General features: G+C 34.7%; 1 protein-coding gene across 2 annotated transcripts in view; it reads left to right on the top strand.

Annotated features, from left to right (window-relative positions):
- The window catches only part of UBR2 (ubiquitin protein ligase E3 component n-recognin 2), a 52,774-nt gene extending 28,575 nt beyond the window's left edge, over window positions 1-24,199 (top strand). For both annotated transcript variants that reach the window (XM_035555998.2, XM_035556009.2), the window contains exons 19-47: window positions 82-204; window positions 569-632; window positions 931-1,055; window positions 1,991-2,043; window positions 2,288-2,390; window positions 2,957-3,005; window positions 3,373-3,527; window positions 4,294-4,396; window positions 5,194-5,303; window positions 5,524-5,604; window positions 6,399-6,580; window positions 7,290-7,489; window positions 8,350-8,443; window positions 9,838-9,999; window positions 10,732-10,829; window positions 11,049-11,121; window positions 11,904-12,052; window positions 12,149-12,204; window positions 12,653-12,749; window positions 14,532-14,599; window positions 15,043-15,178; window positions 15,848-15,938; window positions 16,211-16,341; window positions 17,736-17,844; window positions 18,100-18,156; window positions 19,657-19,734; window positions 20,029-20,199; window positions 20,883-20,984; window positions 21,727-24,199. In XM_035555998.2, coding sequence (XP_035411891.1) covers window positions 82-204; window positions 569-632; window positions 931-1,055; window positions 1,991-2,043; window positions 2,288-2,390; window positions 2,957-3,005; window positions 3,373-3,527; window positions 4,294-4,396; window positions 5,194-5,303; window positions 5,524-5,604; window positions 6,399-6,580; window positions 7,290-7,489; window positions 8,350-8,443; window positions 9,838-9,999; window positions 10,732-10,829; window positions 11,049-11,121; window positions 11,904-12,052; window positions 12,149-12,204; window positions 12,653-12,749; window positions 14,532-14,599; window positions 15,043-15,178; window positions 15,848-15,938; window positions 16,211-16,341; window positions 17,736-17,844; window positions 18,100-18,156; window positions 19,657-19,734; window positions 20,029-20,199; window positions 20,883-20,984; window positions 21,727-21,868 — 3,162 coding nt within the window. In that variant the 3' untranslated portion in view covers window positions 21,869-24,199. The remainder of the gene's footprint in view (window positions 1-81; window positions 205-568; window positions 633-930; window positions 1,056-1,990; window positions 2,044-2,287; window positions 2,391-2,956; window positions 3,006-3,372; window positions 3,528-4,293; window positions 4,397-5,193; window positions 5,304-5,523; window positions 5,605-6,398; window positions 6,581-7,289; window positions 7,490-8,349; window positions 8,444-9,837; window positions 10,000-10,731; window positions 10,830-11,048; window positions 11,122-11,903; window positions 12,053-12,148; window positions 12,205-12,652; window positions 12,750-14,531; window positions 14,600-15,042; window positions 15,179-15,847; window positions 15,939-16,210; window positions 16,342-17,735; window positions 17,845-18,099; window positions 18,157-19,656; window positions 19,735-20,028; window positions 20,200-20,882; window positions 20,985-21,726) is intronic.

The raw sequence follows: 24,199 nt of genomic DNA, 5'->3' as shown, positions 1-24,199 counted from the left end.
TGAACTGTATGTGAATATAAAATACATTCTAAAATAACACCCCGTCTGGTTTGTGTTTATAATCATTTTTTTCTTTAATAGACAGGTGTGTCTATGATGGATCCAAATCACTTCCTGATGATAATGCTGAGTCGCTTTGAACTTTATCAGATATTTAGTACTCCAGACTATGGCAAAAGATTTAGCACAGAAAATACTAACAAGGTATTTTATGTACAGTTTTTATGGAAAAATCTACAATTTTTTTTCAAAAATATGCTGAACACTTTTATGCTACTTCTGTTCAGTTTCTTGGTAAAAATTCGAGAGTTATTTTGACCAGTTTTGAAATCCACAAATATTTTACATGTCAAAATGATAAATGTCAGAAACTGCTGCATAATTTTTGCATTGTTCAAGAAGTTTAAGGCAGTTGTGCCTTCATTACAGCAGAGCTTAATTTGGGATTATTAAGGGTGAAAAAAGGTAATGTTTTGAAGCACAGAAAAATACTTTCAGCATACGGAATTATGTTGTTACCTTTAATTGAAATGTGTAAATTCAATTGTTTTTTTTTATTTTAAACCAGGATGTTGTTCAACAAAATAATACTCTTATAGAAGAGATGCTATACCTCATTATAATGATTGTTGGTAAGTTCAGAATACATTTAATACATTTTTTTATTTCTGTGTAATGGTCTGGAATGAGCATTCTTCCTTGTTATCTCAAGTTCAGATCTATTTTGAACGTGATGTTCTGACTTTCTTGTGAGGAAAGACTTGAAACTAGGTTACATTAACATAATGTTAACTTTTGAACATGGGTGGATAAACACAAGATTTCACTGAAGAGACTTATTTTCCAGTCTTTTCCTCTAAATTACAAAAGAAAAAAAGTTTAAAAATACTAAAATAATGATAATAAAGCACTATTATATTTTGTTTACAGGAGAAAGATTCAGTCCTGGAATAGGACAGGTAAACGCAACAGATGAAATCAAACGAGAGATCATCCATCAGCTGAGCATTAGGCCAATGGCTCACAGTGAATTAGTAAAGGCATTACCTGAAGATGTAAGTAGCTTGGAAAACAAAACCTTCAATTTGGTAAGGTGAATTGGAGAACATTCTTCTTACGTCAGTTAATGTCACCTAATGGGAGCAGCGTGGTTATGCAGAGTAAAGTTAACATGAGTACAGATTAATAGTTCTCGTGGAGAAGGTAGGTGAGGGCTGGAGAAGGTGAAACTGTATATGAAAGAGGCAGGAGCCTGAGGGCTTCTTCAGCTCTTTTCTCTTTTTAATACTGTTTCTTAATCAGGCTATCTGGCCAGCAGTATCTGCAGTCTGCTTGTAAACTCTAAGTAGATGCATGCAATTGGGTTGCCAGAACTATCCAGAAATACAAACTGTTATTTTAAAGCCTGACAATAATTGAAAATTCATGAAATCAGGAACAGTGTAATGACTTGTGTAACATAAATGCTTCATGTGCATGGACATTCATTTACTTAAATTCCAGTATGAGTGCTTTTGTAGGATAGCAGCTTAATTTGTTTTAGAATATTTATTAAGTAATCTTTAAACATTTTAGGGGGTAGTCAAAATTTAAAAATTATTCTTTTACTATATTAGTACTACTCTTAATGATAAATTCTGAAATATTGTTCATTGTTCTAAATACTTAAACTTAATTTGAAAAGTCAAAATTTAGAGGAGCAGTATGATTTTTAAAAACACTTTAGGTTTTCTTCTAACTAAGCTTATTATGACATGGAAAAGTAGTAAAACTTCAGTACTTAATATGGGATGCTTTTTCAAAATACTTTTTGCAGACATGGCATTCATGAACATATTTTTTATTACATGTTGTTAGTGCTCTCTGGAGTGTCAGTAAAATGACTTGTTCTAGATGTGTTTTGCACGCTCATCTAGTGTTGTATGGTATTTGAATGTGTTTAATCCAAGAGCTATAGTAACGCACTGTCTTGCATTTCCACTCAATGTAGGAGAATAGAGAGACGGGAATGGAAAGTGTGATTGAAGAAGTGGCCTGTTTCAAGTATGTTTCCCTTTATTCTAATGTTTTATATTTTTAAATTAAATACATAAATTAGTGAGAATGAGAGAACAGAAAAAAGGGGAGACTGGGCTATGGTGTTTTCCCCATGATTTTACTCAAGTGCATCATTTAATACTCATTTTAGAGTGCCTATTGAGCAATGTATTTTAGCTGTTTTATTTAACCATTTATGCTCAAATGGTAGTAACCAATGAACATATTTTTTAATACTTTTTCTTGGTAGGAAACCTGGATTAACTGGCAGAGGGCTGTATGAACTAAAACCAGAATGTACCAAGAACTTCAATCTGTATTTCTACCACTTTTCAAGGGCAGAGCAATCAAAGGTAACTAACAAATTGAACCTTTTGTACTTAGTTTCCTTTCAGATTTTTTTTTCCCCAGAGCTTTACTGTGTGAGGAAGTATTATCAGCTGGTATTTTTTTTAAAGATAACTTATTTGAGAGCCTTGTCAAAATTTGAGATTCTGCAGTGATTTCTGTGCCATCGGATCTTGTGTCCTATACAGAGCTTCTGAAATCAGTCAGTGGGGCTTTAGGAGTTGGTCTGTTTGTTCTCTTACGTAGTATTTAACTAAAAGTAATTTAACAGTCTATATTTTCACTTATCTTTATGGACATTTACCATTTTAGTTCAAATTTGTCTTAGGATCTTTATGCTAATAAAGAATGCAGGCTGTTTCAAGATGAAAGATTAATTTCAAAGATGCATACCTTATAAAATGTTTACAAGTAGAATGTAATACAAACTGAAAAGACATGGAAACTTGTTCCTTCTGTTTAAGGCTAAGGAAAAGATGAAAGACACAGCAACAATATAATAAGGACAATATAAATTATCAGTTTTATATTTTTACAGTTTTTGAATAGTATTGGCATCATTCTCTTTCAGGCAGAAGAAGCACAGAGAAAGCTGAAAAGACAGAACAGAGAAGATACAGGTATTTCTTTGAAAGAAGATGGGAGGAAGTACCTGTCAAACCATATATTGCGCTGAAATTTTAAGACTAACATTCTGTTCTTGGGTTAGCCGGGAATTTGTGAAAATGTAGCAATTTCCTTTCTATCTTCCTGGTCATAGAGAGGAATTTGATCCATAGTAGAAACAGCCTAATGAACCGCTTATTCCTTCAGCTGTTGTTACATGCAAGCAATGTTTAATGTTACAGCCTACTATCTGCAGCATTATTTATCAGGCAATTGTATGGCGTCCTGGGTTAATATGTTAAGCTCTTTGCAAGTCTCATGCTTTATATGGGTGTTGCAAATTTTAAATGCTCAAGTGTGAAACATAGATTTCCCTTTCAGCACTTCCACCACCAGCTTTACCTCCTTTCTGCCCACTTTTTGCAAGTCTGATTAATATTCTGCAGTCCGATGTCATGCTGTGTATTATGGGAACTATACTACAGTGGGCAGTAGAGCACAATGGCTATGCCTGGTCAGAGTCCATGCTGCAAAGGGTATGTTTCCTTATTTTAAAACTATGCATGTGCTAAAAGAGGAACACGGATTTCAGCGTTTTAACATAGGATTATAGATTTGGGTTGCTTACTAACATATCCAAAGTACTATGAATGAGACACAAATGGTGTCTCCTGATACAGAAGACTAGGAGAAAACCCCTCTGCCTCTGATTTAATTCCTAGAATAAATGGAAGACGGGTAAACTTCTAGCAAAATTCATGAGGGGGAATAATGCTGCTTAGATCAGCTGTAGTAAATTACAGCTTTTTACTGACCTAACAGTTGTTATTTTTTATAGTGTTTCTAGAGTCTTAGAATAAATAAAAAGTTTAATAATTTTTAACTTTCTGTGAGTTACGTTTTGTATGTGGTAAAAAGGATTTAAAATGTGCATCATGCTTCTGTACAGAAACTTGCAATAGTAACATGCAATTGTTAGGGAGAAAGCTTAAGAAATATGAGAAAATACTGAAACGTATCCCAAGCCACTGAATTCCCACTGATTAGACAGGACAGCAAACAAAAAGACACCAGTGGTATAAAGTGTTTATATCTGGCGAAGTTTCAAGAATTTGTAGACACATACTGTTAATCCTGTGTAATGTAGCTTTGGAACTACATGTATAGAAATAACTTGAGCTGTGTTCTTCTTATATAGTTTTACTGTATGCCTTCCTTGTCTTTTAATGAATTACCCAAACAATGTAAAGAGATTATATGAATGCTTTAAGAAAAGGACTAAAATTGCTGACTTCTGTCTAGGTTTTGCATTTGATTGGAATGGCACTACAAGAAGAAAAACAACATCTGGAGAATCTCAGTGAGGAGAATGTTGTAACATTCACCTTTACTCAGAAAATATCAAGTATGTCTGTCTTTTCATTTCTGTAGCAGGTTTTAAGCAACTGAAAATGCCAGTGCCTTATATTTTCTTCTTCTGGAATGGAGTTTACAAGAAGAATGTATCTGTTAATCCATCAAAATGTGTTTTCGATATTGTAGATAAGTACACAAAACAATTCTTATATTTCACAGAAAAAGTTGAGTATATATGTATTCTTCACATATCTGTAGCAGTGATAGTAGCTATGGTAGCAGCAATACCTAATCTCTTCTGTAGAGAAGAGAAATCCAGAAGCAGAATAATTCCCATGAAATCTAATTCTTAATATCATCGTTAAAGTAGTGTTCTTAACAAAGATTGCTGTATGTGGCCAGATGCCACAACTACAAAAATAGAAGTTGCATTCTTAATAATCATTTAATCTTGACTCTCCTTTGCATGTTCTAATTAGTGCCTGTAGTTTCGTTAAGATACGAAAGCTGCTAAGACTCTTCCATTGAAAAAAGGTGGGAGATGCAGTAATTTGACATGGCAGCTCCCAAATTGTAAACATTCAAGGAGTACATAAAGTGCACTCGGCCTTGTAAGAGAACAGAGTGGACAAGGCTTCTAAAGCATTTTCCTGTAATCTTTCAGGAAGTAGAGGGTATTCGTGGAAAAGTTTGGGAGGAATGAAATTTACACGTTTGTCTATTTGTTGAAGGAATTCTTTAGGTGTTGAGTATATGCAAGTGTTGGTTGTTTTCTGTTTTCTTTAATAGTAGTGAGTGATTATTTTGTAAGGTAAAAATAAAATCAATTATTCTCATTTTTCTCAGGACCAGGAGAGGCACCCAATAATTCCCCTAGTATACTAGCTATGCTAGAAACACTGCAAAATGCGCCTCATCTGGAAGTGCACAAGGACATGATCAGGTGGATATTGAAGGTAAATCTCTTTTATATAACTTCTCAAAACTGTGGAAAGAAAATTTGTTAAAACTTTGCTATTTATACTGCGATGGTTTCCTTATTTCCCGTGTTGATTTGTTGTACCTACCTCTTTTTCCTTTTCTGAAATCTAACACTACGTATTATCTGGCCAGCATTATAGTATGCACAGTTGTTATATTCATGTTGCAAACTGAGGTTTTGTTTTTCTTCTGCAGACTTTTAATACCATTAAGAAACTAAGAGAGAGCTCTTCTACAAGTCCTGTGGCTGAGACAGAAGGAAATGTTATGGAGGAGGTAAAAACAAACTTTAACAGCTGATCTGAAACATGTCTAGGTTGTGACTAGCAATGGACTATGCTTCCAATTGCTGTTTTGAATCAAAGATGGGAAATGTCAATTTGGAATCTGTAAGTCTATCTCACAGCTTGTAGATTAGGCAAACCAGTTTGCAAGAAGGATGTGGATCTGTTAGAGTGGGTCCAGAGGAGGCCACAAAGATGATCAGAAGGCTGGAGCACCTCTTCTGTCAAGGAAGGCTGAGAGAGCTGGGGATGTTCAGCCTGGAGAAGAGAAAGCTCTGGGGAAACCTTACAGCAGCCTTCCAGTACTTAAAGGGGGCTTATAGAAAAGATGGGGAGCAACTTTTTACTCAGTCAGATAATGATAGGAGAAGGGGGAATGCCTTTAAACTAAAACAGGGAAGATTTAGGTTAGATATTAGGAGGAAATTCTTCATTCAGAGGGTGACGAGACACTGGCACAGGTTGCCCAGAGAAGCTGTGGATGCCCCATCCCTGGAGGTGTTCAAGGCCAGGTTGGATGAGGCCTTGAGCTTCCTAATCTGGCAGGTGGCATCCCTGCCCATGTCAGGGGGTTGGAACTAGATGGTCTTTAAGGTCCCTTCCAACCCAAGCTGTTCTATGATTATGAGCCTAAGACAAGAGGGTGCAAAAACTCCAATAGGCTGTCTTGTCTTTTTATCAGGTTCTAATTGTTTACGTGTTAGTGTAAGTTACACATAGCAGTAGTTAACATAAATAGTCCATTTTAACATTATTTTTTAAATGACTGATCTAATACAATTTCAGAGTTCACGTGATAAAGACAAAGCTGAGAGGAAGCGAAAAGCTGAGATTGCCAGACTGCGCAGGGAAAAGATAATGGCTCAGATGTCGGAGATGCAACGGCACTTCATTAATGAAAACAAAGAACTCTTTCAGCAAACTTTGGAGGAGCTCGATACTTCAGCTTCTGGAGTACATGATAATAGGTAATGAAATCTTACTTGAACTTTTTCCTTTTAACTTTTACATCAGCTTGGTCTATTGTTACTGTTCTAAAAAGTGCCTATTTTAGTCTTGATGGAAAATTATTCAAAAGGGTTTTTTGAGACCAAAAGGAGCAGTAAATGGAATACTTTCCTTGCAGTTACTGACAAGATGGTGAATAAATGTTGATTTCTGCCTTCTCTCCCATCCTCACAGTACTCAACATAAACAAGCAAATAATTTTGTTTTGTATAAAGTCATCCAGTAATTTGTTGATAATACTGAAAAGACTGTGTTATTAAACATAGTAAATTGGAACTAGATGATGATTATGCCTCTGAGGATCTGGAAGAAAATTTGCTTGTAGCTGGAAATAAAAACTGAAGCATGTTAATGATTTTGTGGGGAAGTAGAGACTGCTTTCAGAATTTATGTCAGGCAATTAAGATATAATGGTAATGGAGGGTCACAAATACAGTTTCTTGGTTACATTGGAATGGGTGATACACCACTGAGAGGATGTAATTTTTTTCTGGAAAAGTATGTTCTTGTATAACTTTTTGGCATGTATTCTTATGTCTCCAAAAAGCTATGCTTTGTCAGAGCATTTAACATAAATTTAGAATGCTTACTAATCCCATTTAAAGCATAATCTGATTGTATTTTCTTTTTCCAAATCATGTGCTCACTAGTATTCTTTGAACGTTCTAGCCCTGTGATTTCAGATGCAAAACTCACAGCCTTGGGTCCGGAGCAAACTAGAGTAGCTGAACACAGGCAAGTTGTTATGTGTATACTGTGTCAGGAAGAACAAGAAGTTAAAGTGGACAGCAGAGCTATGGTCTTGGCAGCATTTATTCAGAGATCAACTGTGTTGTCTAAAAACAGAAACAGAATTATTCCAGATCCTGGTAAGTAGTATTCAGTCTTCTTTAATATTAATGAATGTCAGAGTCACTGTAATGACCACGTTGTCTCTGAAGACAGTAGTGTCACCTTCTTAAATGTGTAATTGTGAAAGACTTCATTGTAATCAGTTGCAAAACTCCCATATTTTTAGTGACGTGGAAGTATGTGTTCTAAGTCCTAATATGAAATAACTGCAAAACATTAAAAAAAAAGTTCTGACAGCCATTTATGACAAATTATTTGTAACTATTAAAAAAAACACACCTCCTTCAAGTTCAGAAGTTTGTTCTTAAACTACACTTATAACATTATAGAGGAAAGCAGCACTGATGTATGGCTGTAAAAGCACAAAGATGGTACCTGTCTTTCCTCTAAGTTTTATCATCTGAAATGCCTCTTAGCAATGATAATTTTAAAAATGCTTGGATTTAGGTATCTTTGTGAAACAGCTTACTTCCTGATTAATGGCATTGTTACAAAGCTTTCTCTGGATTCTATATATGCAAACACACAAAAAATACCGGATCATCTTGTATTCTGATCCTGAAGATTAATGTTCTCAGTCTCATTATTTAATGGTACTGAACCACCAGAACTGCTGATAAATCTTTCACTTTTACCAGGGCCTAGAAGCTCCCAAAACCTGGTTTGAAGTCTAAGTACAGTACACACACTCAAAACAAAATGACGCTGATTCAAAATGAGCTCAACCGTTTCAGTTGTGAACTAGTAATATGCATTATGTTTCATCAAATAAACTATACTTTTGTGATAAACTTTAATGTGAAGGGAGTAATATCTGCAGTTAAGTCTTTCTGATAAATGTTAATTTAAAAGTTATTTGTTTTTATTTTGAATACAGAAAAGTATGACCCACTATTCATGCACCCAGATCTGTCATGTGGAACGCACACAGGTAGCTGTGGACACATTATGCATGCTCATTGTTGGCAAAGGTAAAAAGTTATGTTTAAGTTTAGTCCAAATAGCATGTCTTGCTATTTGCATGTACTAAGTTTAATTGCAAAGCTAATACCCTAGTAGTAAGCTTAAAAAGGAATGTCTTGAAGCAATGAATGCAACTTTCTGCTTTAAAATTAAATATTATAAACGTTTAAAATAAGTTTCATTTTCTATCTGTCATCACAATGAAGGAGAATCCGAAGCTGCACATGGCAGCTTCCATTCCCTTTGGGTATTTATCCATATGCATAATCCCCTGTGGTGCGTGCTAATCTGAGCTTCAGTGTTCAAATGTTTTAGTTTTTTGCTACTCAGTAATAGACATGTTCCTGCTCCTTGTGCTCTGTACTGAAATTTTAAATGACAGCACATCCCTTGCACTCTTAATTCTTCCATCATGTTTGATTAGAACTAGAAGCATGTGTGACCTAGTTCAAGCTCATCCTTGACATAAAGTCAATGTTATGCCCTGCTCTGTGTTTTTAATCTTTTTCAGTTATTTTTATTCTTTTGGGGGGAGGGAATAAAGATAAAAAGGTGCTTTGTGCTATGTGGTGCCGATGCTATGTGGCTAATGCAAGATATTCATACCACTGACTTCAGTTAGGCCCTTGCTTTGGTCCTTGACACAGCTTCTGAAGTGCCCGACTGCAAATTTTGCCTTGCATGTGAGAACTGTTAGGAGCTCGCAGTGGTTTTGTGGCCCTTTAGGCACTGGAAGGCCACAATGAGGTCTCGCAGGTGCCTTCTCTTCTCCAGGCTGAACAACCCCAATTCCCTCAGCCTGTCTTCATAGGAGAGGTGCTCCAGCCCTCTGATCAGCCTCATGGCCCTTCTCTGACCTTGTTCTAATACTTCTGTGTCCTTCTTGTGCTGGGGACCCCAGAGCTGCACGCAAAGCAAAGCTGAATATCAAAGTAGTGTATTCAGTTTATTTTCATAGAGGATTCAGAGATAAACCACCAGTTGTTCCAGGTGCTGCTCTGTTGGGGCCTTCAGTGGAATATGCACATGGGTAATACTCATGGTGTCTCCCTTAATTTTGTGTGAAACGGGATTTTTTTTGTTGTTTTTTTAATCGCTCAGCATTCTTTCTAACTTTCTCCCCCACCTTTCTCATAAATGGATATTGCTAAAGTTCTTGCTAAAATGTAATTGTGATGGTCCAACAAACTTGAGGAATTGGGGGGGATTTTGGATGCCAAAAACTGAGGATAGCCTGCAGTTAGTAATAAGTGATCAGTCAGAGGGTAGAGCTTTCTCCTTTAGATAATTCTCTTAGTTATGGTTGGGGAAAAAGCAAACCAGTGTCTTCATAAGTATTCATGGATTTTTATGTTAAAGTAATATTTTATTAATGCCATTAATATCTTGCTGTTTTCTATAGGTATTTTGATGCTGTTCAAGCGAAAGAGCAACGAAGACAACAAAGATTACGAGTACATACAAGTTATGATGTAGAAAATGGTGAATTTCTTTGCCCTCTTTGTGAATGTTTAAGCAACACTGTTATTCCTCTACTTCCTCCACCAAGAGTTTTGTTTAACAGGTCTGTTTGCTTTATAAATGTCTTCACTAAGTGTAAAAAAAAAAAAAATCCCATAAAAAAAAACCAACAAACAAAAAACCCACAAACACACAAACTTCCCAAACCACTTAAGAATCCCAAAACTCCAGACAATCCCTAACTAAATTCAGTATTTTGTCTATGAAAGTTACTTTCAAAACTAATTCTTATTTGTTGTAAACTTTTTTTTCACCGCTTTTATGTTGTGGTATCAGCTTGTATGTTTGAGATACGAATATTGTAATTTTTAACGAATTTAGCACTTGTGAAAACTGTAACAGGAGTCAGACACCGTAACGTGCAGACTGAGTCTCTCACTGTTAGAGCAATTTCTAGGATTCTGGACTATTTAAGACCAAGACCAACAACCCCCAAACCCTCCTACCTGAACCAAAGGCTGTTATGATCTCAAGAATAGCAAATTCTCTTTCAGTTATTTTTGTCTTCCAAAATGTTTACTGTCGTCTTTTTTTTGATCATCTCCAGTGGATTGCTTGCCTACTTCTTTCGGTTTATGGACCTTTCTTGGTTATTTTATGATTTGGAATGGTTCGAGAGGACAAAAAAGTGTAGGACCTGCAGGAAAAGAACTGAAGTTAGAAAAATGTGGACAAGCCTGTTAAGAAACAAAGTCATGGAATACCTATGAAATATTCAATATATAATTTGTCTTTAAATAATGTGTGCATTCTGTTTATATATATTTTTGGACAGGTTAGACTTTTCAGGCCAGCCAAACCTCTCTCAGTGGATCAAAACAATATCCCTGCAAATGAAAGCACGGTATTTACTTCGAGACGAAGACCATTCAAGTAAGTCTGAAGAGCTGTGTATATCTGCGTGTGAAAATGTTACTATACTCATGAAAAAGACCCAGTATTACGGTTCTACTACTGTGGAGTTGAGAGATGCTAGAAAAGTGGCAAGAATAGCTTTGAATTTCAGTTTCTGGTGATGTGCTTCTGCAGCTTTTTATAATGTACAAACCACATATAGATGAATAATAAGTGTTTTTTTCTTTTTTTGTACAGGTACTTCTAGTAGTTCAGAAAAAATGGATCAACTGCAATTACCTGAAGGATTTAGACCAGATTACAAACCGAAGTATGTATTGTATATCTTAATAAATCATTAAAATTTCCTCATGAAATTATAAGGTGAAAATAGTATGTCTTGTGTGAGCTATGAGCTCAATAATTGAGGTGAAAATAGTAATTTTGCTTTAATTAGTAAAGTTGATCCTATTATTATGATGGTATTGGACTCCAAATCGCAAGTAGTAGATGATGTATTAGAATTTGAGGCAGATGTGAATTGTGAGTGTGCAGAGAAGACGCTGTAGTTGTATAAATTTCAGCACCAGGATTAACGTTTTTTTTTCTGTATTACTTGTAACACAGGAGTCATCATTATAGCTCAGCACAAGTAAAACATGAAGACTGGGAAACACAGCATGTTAATATGTAATTTCAGCTATTATGTTGTGCTTGTATTTCAGTCTACCACTTCTTGACTTAGGAAGAAAATATTAATTATTTATATGGTATGGACATGCATCTGTCAATTGCACACAAAAATGGAAGACACTTAACCCAGCTGATGACAGATTTTGTCATCAGTAACTCACAATTCTTTTAATTTAGTCTTGACCATTATCTTTGAACACTGGATATTTTTAACTCTAAAAAATGAGACTGGGTCCAATCAAAAAATAATTGGGAGTATATCTAGCACAGAAAAGAGGTTAGGGAATCCAAAGACTCAGAGACAGACACCGGAGTTCTCAGTTAAATATTATAAATCTACAGGATGAATGATCATCATTAAAAGTACTATGCTGACAGCAGGGTAAATGATGAATTAGTAACTGTTTTTGTTTGTCTTAGGAATCCATATTCTGAGAGTATTAAAGAGATGCTGACAACTTTTGGTACAGCAACGTACAAAGTAGGTTTGAAAGTTCATCCAAATGAAGAAGATCCACGTGTACCAATAATGTGCTGGGGAAGCTGTGCTTACACAATACAGACCATAGGTAATAATGTGTCCATGCTGCTCCTTATATATGAATTTCGGAATTTAGTTAAGTTAACAGTGCTAATATATTTTGGTGTTGTCTTGTCTTTTCCAGAACGAATTTTAGCTGATGAAGATAAACCATTGTTTGGTCATTTACCTTGTCGACAGGTAAGGATTAAGTAGCAATTCTTCTCTGAATTAGTGAAGAAAGAGGATTGTGCTTCTTTAATGCAGAATGTCTAAATTTTAAACTATGGTTATTTGATAGTTTTCTTTGTTGGATCCTGCCATTTAGTCAATCATTATCTGATTATTAATCTATTTAAAATCAGTATCTGATTATCGATCTATTATCTATGAAAGCTATTACCTTTTTTCATAAAAGCACCGTTCAGTAAGGCCAGGGTTCTCATGGTAGCAGTGAAAATAAGAATACTAAAGGGAACTTGTATATTTGCATGAACATCGGTATCTTTGCTGTGTGCTTAAAGATGCTCAGACTGCTCCAGTAAGCTACAGCTGAGGGGCCTGAAAAAATGCTGTAAGTAAAAAGGCTGTTTTCATCTTAAAGAACTTAAATAACTGTTGCAGTGTCTCTTTTTCTTTGTGTTTAAAGGATGACTGCCTTAAATCATTAACAAGATTTGCAGCAGCTCACTGGACAGTTTCATCTCTTTCAGCTGTACAGGGTCACTTTTGTACTCTCTTAGCATGTAAGTTCACCACCTTATTCTATTTTTTTAACACAGGTAAAGATACAGAAAGATGCCTACAGAAAGATTGTTACAGTCTTTATTACACAAAGATTGTTTTGTATATAGGGGTTTTAAGTAACAGACCAAAAGCTAGAATTTTCACAGGTGTACCCATATATTTAGTTGTATTGTGAAAAAATACGTTTCTGTTGGTCTGTAATTCCGAGATGAATTCCAAGCAAAGGATGTGTATCTTACTGTGAAGGAATTCTACTGATTTTTTTTCCCAGTTTTTATATTGCTACTTTTAGAATGGTACCTAGAGCAAAAGAAAAGGAAGTGTGGTCTTTTACACTTAAAAGAAAAATGATGCACTGGAATTTTAAAAAGGAAGAAATTAAGGTTAATATAGAATTGACTATTTGACTGGAACTTTGTAGTACACCATTCTTTGTGGTTTGGTGGGTTTTGTTTGTTTGTATTTAAATCTTGAACCAATTTTTCTTTAAGGTTCTACTTCCCTTCAGTCCCTCTATACAGTACAGATACTGCTTTTGTTTTTATGGAAAAAGTATTTTCTAGTTTATTTTATTTTACAAGGTTAAGAATAAGGAGAACTATTACTATCCTTTGATCTGTCAGAATTCTATGAACTATTCATAAAGATAACCTATTGAACAAAAGCTTGTTTATTGGAAGTGCCTTGCTCTGGTCGTGTTTTTCTTATAGAAATACATTTCATGATTTGGGGTTGAGTTCTGTGGCTATAAGCTTATGAAAGTAAAAACATTTAAGATCTGAGTGGTGATGAAATGTTCATTAATAGAAATAGTTTTAAAATATGTCAGATCTTAAGCTGTTAATATTCTGGTCAGCAGGGCAGCAGTCTTCAAATGAGTTATTTTTCTATTACTATTTTGAGACTATTTTTTACTGTAGTAGTGTTTTTAAACTTGACAACATAATGCTGCATTGTAAAGCTGTTCTTATAGTTACAATTTAAACTTTCATTGCAAATCAGTTTTTAGTGCTTGTGCTAAGGATGTTTGCAACCATTCCCTTGTTGTTGTTTAAAATTTGTAACAAGAATTTTTAGTAATATAACAAAAATATTTCAAGAGTTTTTGTTTATACTTTGAAATTGAGGTACTTGAAATTTACTGAGTGTGAACTTCTGTTGTCGGCTGGAGTGCTTTGGTTAATACTTTGTGGTTACTGTGAATGTGAGAATTATGGAGACAGACTAAGACAGTTCTTCCTTAATTAGAGATAAAATAATAAATGTAAGACTTCATAGCAATGCATTTTTGAGTCCCTGAGACAAATGAGTTACATGAGGTAAATCCAGGTAGCCTTGTAAAGTGAGGTGAATTGCAAAAGCTTCCTTTGAACAGCTGTCCGACAGACAATGATTCGTGTTTCTGTTTAGTCACTCATAGTTGAGCTTATTTGTGGGTCAGAACTTGAAATGCTATTGCACTATGTCTCCCGCTGGAAACATTAGCAATTAAGGACGGTCACTATTGTGTTATTAATGGCAGCACTAACTTTATGGTAGTTAATTTGGTTTTGTTTCATTTCAATACAGTGTAGTCAAGTAGACGAAAATCTTGTTCAATAATGTTGAACAACTCTTGAATTCTCGCACTTCTGAACAAAAATGACACATCTGTATATTAAGTACCTTAAGCATATTAACCAAGGAGGTGGCTCTCATTTTGTAACTGACGTACACTAAAATATTTTCATATATATAAATTTTTAATTGGTAAAACTTATTTTTCTCTTTAAAATATCTAGCACTGGTGCCTAATGAAAAAAATGAAAATCTTCCATGCATACTTGATATCGACATGTTTCATTTATTGGTAAGTATTTCATAAAATATATTAACAAAGTTTTGATCCAGTAGGCACTGTGTCAAAACTTTCTTGGAAACTTTCTGTTTAACTCCGGGTGAGGAATCTTTCAAAATATATATATTTTATTTTATTTTTTTTTTACAAATCATTACAATTTAAATTAAATTATTTTTTTCTTGTAGCTTTCTTCTCTAAATACAGCAGGGTTAAAACAAAGAGAAATGTATACTCTTAGGACCTTCTTAAAAAAAAAAAAAAGGTACTTAATGATCGTTCCATTAAGTAATGGCTGCTTAGTTAGATTCAAAATTAGCCTTATGAGTGTATGCTGCATTAAAAGGGCATAGTTGCAACATAAGTAACAAAAATGGAAAGATTCAAAAGGAAAAGGAATATACCTGCTTTCTTTCTTGTTTGTCTGTTTATTTATTTATTTTTAATTTTTACAGGTAAGCTTGGTGCTCTCTTTCCCTGCCATACATTGTCAGGATTTTTCAGGGGTTAGTCTTGGCACTGGAGATCTTCACCTGTTTCATCTTGTCACAATGGCACACATAATACAAATTTTACTTACCTCATCAACAGGTAATGCCACTTTCTTTCAGCTTTTACTGAAATGATTACTTGAGTCTGTACTTAGAAAACACTTAAGGTGCTAATGGTAATTAGCACACAAATTAAAATACATGCAGTTTGCTGTAGCAAAATGAAGTTGTTGGTGCTGTCTCGTTCAGTCCATATAAAGTATGGATAAATTGTAGTAATTGTACTGATGATAGGTCATTCTTTTGTCTTTATTACTTTATGCTGGAGGTTTTTATTTTGTTTTGTGGCATAGCTAGTCATGAGTCCTGCTTTCCAGCTAATGTAGCTGTGCCTGGAAGTCTTATTGCAGACAGTTGGCTTAGGTTTTGCATAATTAATACGCTGCAGTGAATAAGGAATCAATGCCTCTTCTGGCAAGAGGAACTGGGTAAGGTGTACCGTGCCAAAAGCCAAGAACTCCAAGCAAATATACTAAAAACCCAACCAGTTGAACAAGTAAACCAATACCACATGGAGTTCACAGTAGCATATACTTGCCACATAAGTACAGCAGAAAACTTGGGATAACTATGATGTACTGCAGAAGAGTTGGCCAGTGGAGTGTTTTGCTTAGTTTTGGTCTTTTTCTCAAAACTTGAAAAATTACATTCCTGCTGAATAAATTGTAGAAGTAACTTTTTTTTTGTTTGTTATTTCTTTGTTTTTCAGAAGAGAATGGCATGGATCAGGAACACACTAGCAGTGAAGAGGAAGTAGCTGTGCTTACGCTTTATAAATTTCTTTGCCAGTGTACAGGAAGGTAAAGAGGCAGTCTTTAAGCGTTTGAGGAAACTTGCTGGGATCTGAAATATCAATGCCAAATTTTCCTTAATTTACCATTCAAGTTACTTACATTTTTATGAATCTATTTTAGCGTTGTTCTTAGAGTCGGTTTGGAAACGAACACTAGACGTAATTCTTGTTTGAACTGAAGTCAATAAATTACTATGAAATATGACTGAAGACTTAGTAAATATAGCTGTCAAACTGAAAAGATTAAATAAAAGAATTTTCTTACTGTGTTCTCTTAAGTGCCTTGAAAGAAGTTTCCTCAGGCTGGCACCTGTGGAGGAATCTGAAAGCTGGAATCATGCCTTTTCTGAGATGTTCTGCTTTGTTTTTTCATTACTTAAATGGAGTCCCAGCACCCTCAGAACTTCAAGGTACTGTCTGATTAACGCTCTTTGTACTAAACCAACTTTCCAAAAGACACACAAAAAAAAAATTGACAGAATGAATTACATTTAAACTGTGTTTTCTGAAAAAAAAACTAATTGAATGCAGGCTTGCAACCAGTGCAGAACTGTATCTGTATAATAAGAAAAGGTGCAGATTGGAGGTTAGAGCAGTCATTGTCTTTTGTCATAGTTATCTTTGTGATTTGGTACGTATTGTGGATTGTTTCCTGACATGCTGTGCTAAAATGTAGACTGTTTTCATTTAACAATTGCCATGCTTAAGCCTTTGGGATTTAAAAACAAACCAACAACAACAACAACAAAACTCTATTCCTGGCCTTCAATTTTCTGTAACAGGGTTTCTCGGGTTCAGAGCCTGGACAAATAATTAGAAGTACCATTGAGTTTTATGTTACAGATACTATAAAGATGAGATACAAAGTGCAGCTGTACCTCTCTAAAACCCCATGGACCTCTTATCTAGAATAGGTTGTAGGAAAGGGGAAGAGGAAGGCTTGTTTTGCTTTGTTACACTCCTCAAGTGCTAGGTGCTTAGATTGCCCTACTGGGATGTCCTGCGAGTGTCTGCAACATAAGGTTCCACTGGTGGGTTTCATTTCCCTTCCTGCTCCCTCCCAACTCCGGACCCACTGATCCTGCGGTCATCCGGTGTTGCTCTTCTCTGGTGTTTTACTGGTATCACTTGGCCACGAGAAGGAAGCAAGGGCGCAGTATTCATCGTAACTTCCTTCACCGCTTTGGAAGCAAAAGATTCCAGAGCAAAAGAGGCTATGCCAAAGAAGTGTACTGGTGCTGTTTGTCCTGAAAGCTGGCAGAGGAGGGGCCCAGGGAGTCAAACCAAAAGCCTGGTATCATCAATATGGCAATGTAGTGGTTGTGTCCTAGGTAACACTTACTTTTTTTTTTTTTTTTTTTTGGTAGAGTTTGGCATTGCAGGCATTTGAAATGACTATTTTTGAGATTGTGGTAGTACTGTCTGTCACCCATCACGTGTGACAGGTTTGTGTCAATAGCTAGAAGAGCATGAAGTAGCCATTTAACTGACATTAAAACAAAGACTTACTAAGTTGTAAAGACCATTGAGCTCTCTGCTGTGGTTCTTACATGGCCAGACTTGAAGCCTGCTTGGAGGGGAAGTTTGAGGAAATTTGCTTGTTGTTACCGGCAATTTTCCAACATTGATGTCGGGTGCCATTACCAGCATTCCTTCATACTTCACACTGCATTTTGAGTATGGAGGAATACAGTTTAAAAGAAAAAGAAAAATGGCTGTGCCATCTTGGGCTGTATTTTGTTTAGTGTAGATAATGTCATTCAAAAAAACTCAATTATGAGAATTATACTTTCTTCTTTTACAGTGAATGGAGCAAACCAGTTTGAACGTTTGTGTAGCTATCTTTCCTTGCCAAACAACCTCACTTGCCTTTTTCAAGAAAATAGCGAGATTCTGAATACCTTGGTAGAAAGGTAAGGTGGGATTTTATGCTTAGTTTAAACACAATAAAGAGTTCTGCACAAGATAATATTACAAGTATTCTCCCAGGAGCCTGTATATGGAAGTGGAAGTGAGTTAGATTTTTAAAACCATTTGTGAAAGAAGTGTTATGAAAAAAAAACCATTTTGTTTGTAGAGATTATTGAATAGATGTACTCTGGAATTTTTACTTGCTTTCAGAATGTATTATCTCTTGAATTTAAAGGCTTTTTTTTTTCCTCTTGTAGTTGGTGTAGTAGCAATGAAGTAAAAAGGTATCTGGAAGGCAAGAGACATGCTATCAGGTAAACACGGAGAAATTTTAAGCAGATGGGAGAAACTTTAAAGTTGAAGTTTTTTTTTCCTGAAGGATTTTTCTAGGAGCATAATATCAGTTCTGTTTTACTGAGTGGCTGAAACACTAATCCACTACGTTAGTGGACAAGCAAAGAGATACTGGAAAATACTGGAATTTTGTAAGGGAAGTGAAATATTGCTTACATTAGTACATTTTAACGTCAAAGTGAAATATTAGTTATTTAGGCTGATCTGCAGTAATCAGAGGCCATGGCATTTCTTCTTTCATTTTTTATAGTAGATTTGTACATAACAATTTATAAGGTATGCTGTTGCAAGCAGATGTATATAACTTTTGTTGAAAAATACTAACTGTTGAAGATCATCTTACACAATCTGTTTAAATAACACAAATCATTCAGTAAAATTAAACCGAGTTACTTATTAAAAAAAACTTGCTTTTCACGCACATTTCTATTTGCTAAGCAATTGCATTAAATGTTTTCTGAATTCAAAGTATAGTGGGCCTAGAGTTTGTACTATTTTCTTCTTGAAGGTTGGTTAAAAATAGTGGTCATCAGTTATTCAGGTAATTATAAGTGCATATTAGGGTCCCAGTGCTGTCATTATAAACATACCCCTGCATTTTTCTCTATTTTACACATTACGTAAAGTCACTTTCAATATTGTATGTGCAATAAGGCTAAGTGACAAAAATTAATCACTTCAGCTGTTAAATACCAGGCTATTAACAAAATATCTTAAACAATAAGAATACTTTTGATTGCATAATTCATTTTCTGTTGTTGTGATTGAGATTTTTTTTACACTCGTTCCTTTTGATGATTCTTAAGTCAGGTTGTATCTAACTTGGTGATTTTTTTTCTACTCAGCATAGTCTAGTACATTGCTTATTACTAATCTCTATTTACATTTCATGGTATAATTTGTATTATTTGTAGAGACAAAGTTTATTAAAATGTATAGTATCTGCAAAAAAAATTACTAGGCATTGGAACTTTATTTCTAAGGATATTAATATTTGGTATTAAGTAGGTGCTTTTCATTGCGTGAACATTTCCTTCTCTTCAGGATGCAAGTTGTCTAAGTTGGAGAGAGAGACTATTTTCCATTCAGTATTAGTGACAACAGGAAAATGCAAAGCAAATTGATAAGGGATCAGAACAAATATTTTAACACCTGGAGTGACCTTATCATGAGGTGTTAAAAGTACATATATGACATGTTTTTCTTTTTGCCTACATTTATTCTCAAATCAATTAAAAAAATACAACAGTACAAGAAAACTGGAGGTGGTCTAACTGATATTAGAAGTGGGTTCCTTTTTTCTGAGCTGCCACTTAGTGTTTGAATGGTGATGAAGAGAAAAGCTTAAAAAAATTATTTGCAGATGCTGTTTAGATGACTTAAGAAAACATGATTGTGCTTGAAATCACTGTGTATTGCTTATTAAACTTTGAGTGGTTAATTTGATTGTTTCATTCTAGCTATGCAAGAGAATCCAACAAGCTAATAGACCTTCCAGATGACTACAGCTGCCTCATTAACCAAGCATCTAATTTCTCGTAAGTTGTATGCAATTATAGTGAGGACTCCTAAAGTCTTCTGCTCCTTTTGATGAACTGGAAAACCTCTAACTTAAAAGCTTCACAAAAACTGTTTATAGACTCATGGAGTTAACGGCAAGTACTGAGCATCATCTTTTCCAGCAAAAACACTATATTTCAGTGATATAGAAATTGTAAGGATGGATGTGTGTAACTTTTAACTGTATAAATGTTCTAAAAATCTTTTGAATATTTTTACGATGTAGAGATCATACATACAATAGGATTTATTTCTTTTTTGCTTAATAAAAGGTGTCCAAAATCAGGTGGTGATAAAAGCAGAGCTCCAACATTGTGCCTTGTGTGTGGGACCATGCTTTGTTCTCAGAGCTACTGTTGTCAGACTGAATTAGAGGGAGAAGATGTTGGAGCCTGTACTGCACATACGTACACTTGTGGTTCTGGAGTGGGCATATTCCTTAGGTAAGGAACCAAATACCTCTGCTTATATTGCTAGGTTAGAGGGTGTGTGTGGACATTAATAGTTCTATAAATCTGATTGTAGGGGTGGTTTTTGTTAATAACAGAGTTACCTAAAAACTGGAGTGTATTTCTCCCCCTTATACTTTGGTATGTTCTTTTGAAGATGGAAAAATCATATTTCATGTTGAAGTGGACTTGTTTTCTGTGTGTTAGTTTATTTCCACTTGAGTATTAAACAAGGTGAATTCCCTGACCCTTTTTTTTGTTGTTGTTAAAATTTGTTCTAGTTGTCTTCCTGCACAATTAATCTACAGTTCTCTTGGCAGCATTGGACTGTAATATTGCAGTAATTGTCTCAGGTCATTATGTGCATTCAAGGAAGGTTGGATAATACTGTTTTCACTTTGGCAAATATTAGTGAGAATTGAAATTGCTTTGTTTTCTTGTGGTTGTGTGGAGTACTTTACACAGATTGTAAATAATATATGACTGTTAAGAGTTATAACAGGAAGAGAGTAAGATCTTTATTTCGAAAAAAAAAAAAAAAGTACCTTTAAAAATCTTCCCATGCAGGCTACGCAGAATGAAAGTAGTTTAGAATTAGAAAAACAGTATCTATGAAAGTATGAGAAACTATATGCCTAAAAATCAATAGGTAAAATCTTGTCTGTGTTTTTCTCTAGAGTACGAGAATGTCAGGTGCTATTTTTAGCTGGAAAAACAAAGGGCTGCTTTTACCCTCCTCCTTATCTTGATGACTATGGAGAGACAGATCAGGGACTCCGGTAAATATTATTTTTAAAAATAACTTTTAAAGGCAGGAGTTCTAATGCTATGTGACTTGTAAAATATACTCTGCTACCTTTTTATTTTAATAAATTACAGATTATATTATATTTTGAAATGTGCTGCATATAATATTTTCAAGCATTTTAATGCTACTGTGTGTTTTTATGGTAAAAGTTGGTGGAAGATCTTTCCTAAGTTAAAAACAATTGTCTTGAATTGTAAAAAATTAAATAATTTTTAGCATCTATAAAGTTGCTTAGAAAATAGAGCTGAAACCTGTATATGTATATAGGGTATTTATTTGTATCCTCTGTGCTACTTTAATACTAAGTGAAAATACTGTGAGATTACTTTATAAAAATGTGTCGATTCTTTGTCTTGTGTCTCTGCTCCCTGTGAGAATAGTTTAGGGACTTGATATTGTTTACAGTTGCTACTTCTGAAATTTGTCAAAATGATGGAATATGAGCTGGTTCAGCATGGAAAGATTGCTGAAAACCTATGTTCAGATTTCTGTGAACTGGACAAGTGATTCCCAAAAGCTGGAGGGAACCCTTGAGTAGTGAGGACGGCAGAACAGATTGGGTAGCATTCCAGTTTACTGATGAAGGTATCTGTTGGTTTGTTCTGTTGAGACAGTAGCGTTAAAGGGTTATCTCAATATTTTGTGTCGTGCCTGAGTGTTTGTGCTTAGCTGCAGTGTTCTGTCGTTTCTGATAAGTATTATCTCCTTTTCAGGCGCGGAAATCCCTTACATCTGTGCAAAGAACGATTTAAAAAGATTCAAAAACTCTGGCAGCAGCACAGTATCACAGAGGAAATTGGACATGCACAAGAAGCAAATCAAACACTAGTTGGCATTGATTGGCAGCATTTATAATGGTTAACTGCTGAAGACTGGAACTTTATTAAGACTTTTGTAACTCAATAAGCTTTTCAAAGGAGGGATTAGGAAAAAAGGTCTGAGAAAATAAAATAAACCCAGTCCTTTTATTTAATCTTTGTTTTACAATGTATTTCATAAAGATACCAGTTAACATTAACCGAGTAAACTTCTTTCTATGTAAGCAAGTTTTATTAGTCATATAATTTGCACTGTGCTTCCTTCACAGAAACCTCTTGGGTTATAAACCTGGGCAAATGAACTTGAGTTTCTGATAGAAAAGAATGACTCTTTTTGGAAGTCTGACTATGTTTTTTCTTATAAATTACAAGAGCAAAAGACTGCTGAAACAGAAACTAGATAGAGCACAATTACAGATTGTGTTTTGCCCCTTGCTAGTAATCTGAGCCGTTTTATTTATTATTCTGCATTTTAATACTTAAGCTGTGTGTACATGCAATGGAATGAAGTAAGGAAGCAAGTAATGTAGCAAATGGATGTTTCTGTCTGCATCAATGGATAATTCACTCTTACACTTGGTGTATCTAAAATGATTGTCATTTGTACTCTCGCAGCTTTCTTGCTTCCAATTGTTTTTTTAACAAAAAAATAAGATCCTAACACTAGCTTTATGAGTAAAATAATTTAATTTAAGGCTTTTTTCCAGAGCATTGCACTCCTTAGAATTATGTAGTTTGTAATTTGAATTTAGCTGGGAAACCCTTTCATGTCAATTATGTGATTGGTTATAGGTATTCCAGGGTTGACATTGTGCTTTAGAAGATATTTTAAGATAACAACAATGCGTAAAAATGTAATGAAAGCTAATTTTGTTAATTTGCAGAAGCACAGAGGATATTTTCTTCACTTTTGTTAAGAGTCAATTTTTAAGGTGCAAATCCTATCTACTTTTTGTTGCAGATGAGCTGAATGGTTTGCTCCAGCTTTGAAGGGCCACAATCAAACTGCCCACATTTTTGCATCTGTTAATTTTTTTTCTGTTGTACCATCAAGTATATTTACTTTTTGGCTTGATTTAAAGCTCTGTAAAGATGTTTGCATATAGTATATTTTATAAATATATTCTATAACTGCGCAGATTTGCACTTGATATGAGGGTGCCTGAAGGCAGTGAGTTTTCTAGTTGTATGTGATTAGACCATCAAGGTGTCTCTAAAAGGTGACATTATGCTTATTGATTTGAAATAAAATCCATTACCTTTATCTCTCCTATCTTCTGACAAATTAGTAAAATCTTAATTTACATAGTTCTGTTCCTTAATAATCTGTGGTTCTTTTAGGTAAGTCTTATTTTCTGACTACATCTTCAGCCCAGATAAGCAACCCCTTTACTGTCTGCTCTGTCTTCAGTTACACTTGCTCTGACTGGATTGTTTCTATTTTTACAGATTTAATGCTTCAGATAAATTTTGTATATTCATGGTGTACAGGGCAAATTTTCAAACATTCGCTAACAGTCTTGAGTGAAGATATGAAATAAAGAAATTTGGCCAATGCAGATTCCTTTTTCTTCAAAACAGCAGAGACTACTCGCATCCCTACTACCGTTTGTAGATGTAATCCCGTATCTATTGTTGTCACTTCTTGTGAAGAGACACGCGGAAGTTGCATGAAACAAAACGGCATTAATGCTTCATCTTTGCCTTCCCCTATGTAAGCTGGTTAATAAATCAACAGTTTTCTGCGCGTGGTACTTAAAAATCACTTTTTTTTGGTGGTGTTACTGTTCCTTTGCAGAGAGTCATCTTAAGCTGTATGCCACTGTTTTAGATAATGTGTAACTGCACTGAAAAACTCCTTTTCTCTGTAAGCATATTAAAAAGATAATTGGTGATACTGACAAATTTCTCTGTACAAAGCAAAATACTGACAGCAAGAAGGATTTTTTTCTTTGGAATCAAAGACTGAGATTGATTAGGTTGGTAAAATTATGACTGCAAATAATTGCAAAGTACACCAGTAATTTTTTGTAAGCTTAGTCATTCTTTACTCAAGACTTCTACTTTCTGATTTGTTTTGCATGTGTTTGTTAATTGTAAAAATATTTATATATAACATTGTTTCAGTATCAGGGAAATAATATCTGTAATAAATTGGGTATAACTTTATTTGCAGATTCCATGTACAGTCTAGAATGTATTGTGTGTTTGGGGGAGGGGGAACACAAAACCAAACCAGCCAAACAAACAAACAAAAAAAAAATCCCCAAACCAGAAAATAATCACAACAGAAAACAAAAAGCTGAAAGCATCAAATAAATGCTTTTGGCATTGAAATTAAATAAATTATTTTTAAATGTTTCTAGAA

This window comes from Cygnus atratus, chromosome 3 (assembly GCF_013377495.2).
Source record: "Cygnus atratus isolate AKBS03 ecotype Queensland, Australia chromosome 3, CAtr_DNAZoo_HiC_assembly, whole genome shotgun sequence".
Taxonomy (NCBI): Eukaryota; Metazoa; Chordata; class Aves; order Anseriformes; family Anatidae; genus Cygnus; species Cygnus atratus.
Note: the sequence above shows the minus strand (reverse complement) of the source record. Positions and strands in the feature narration are given on the sequence as shown.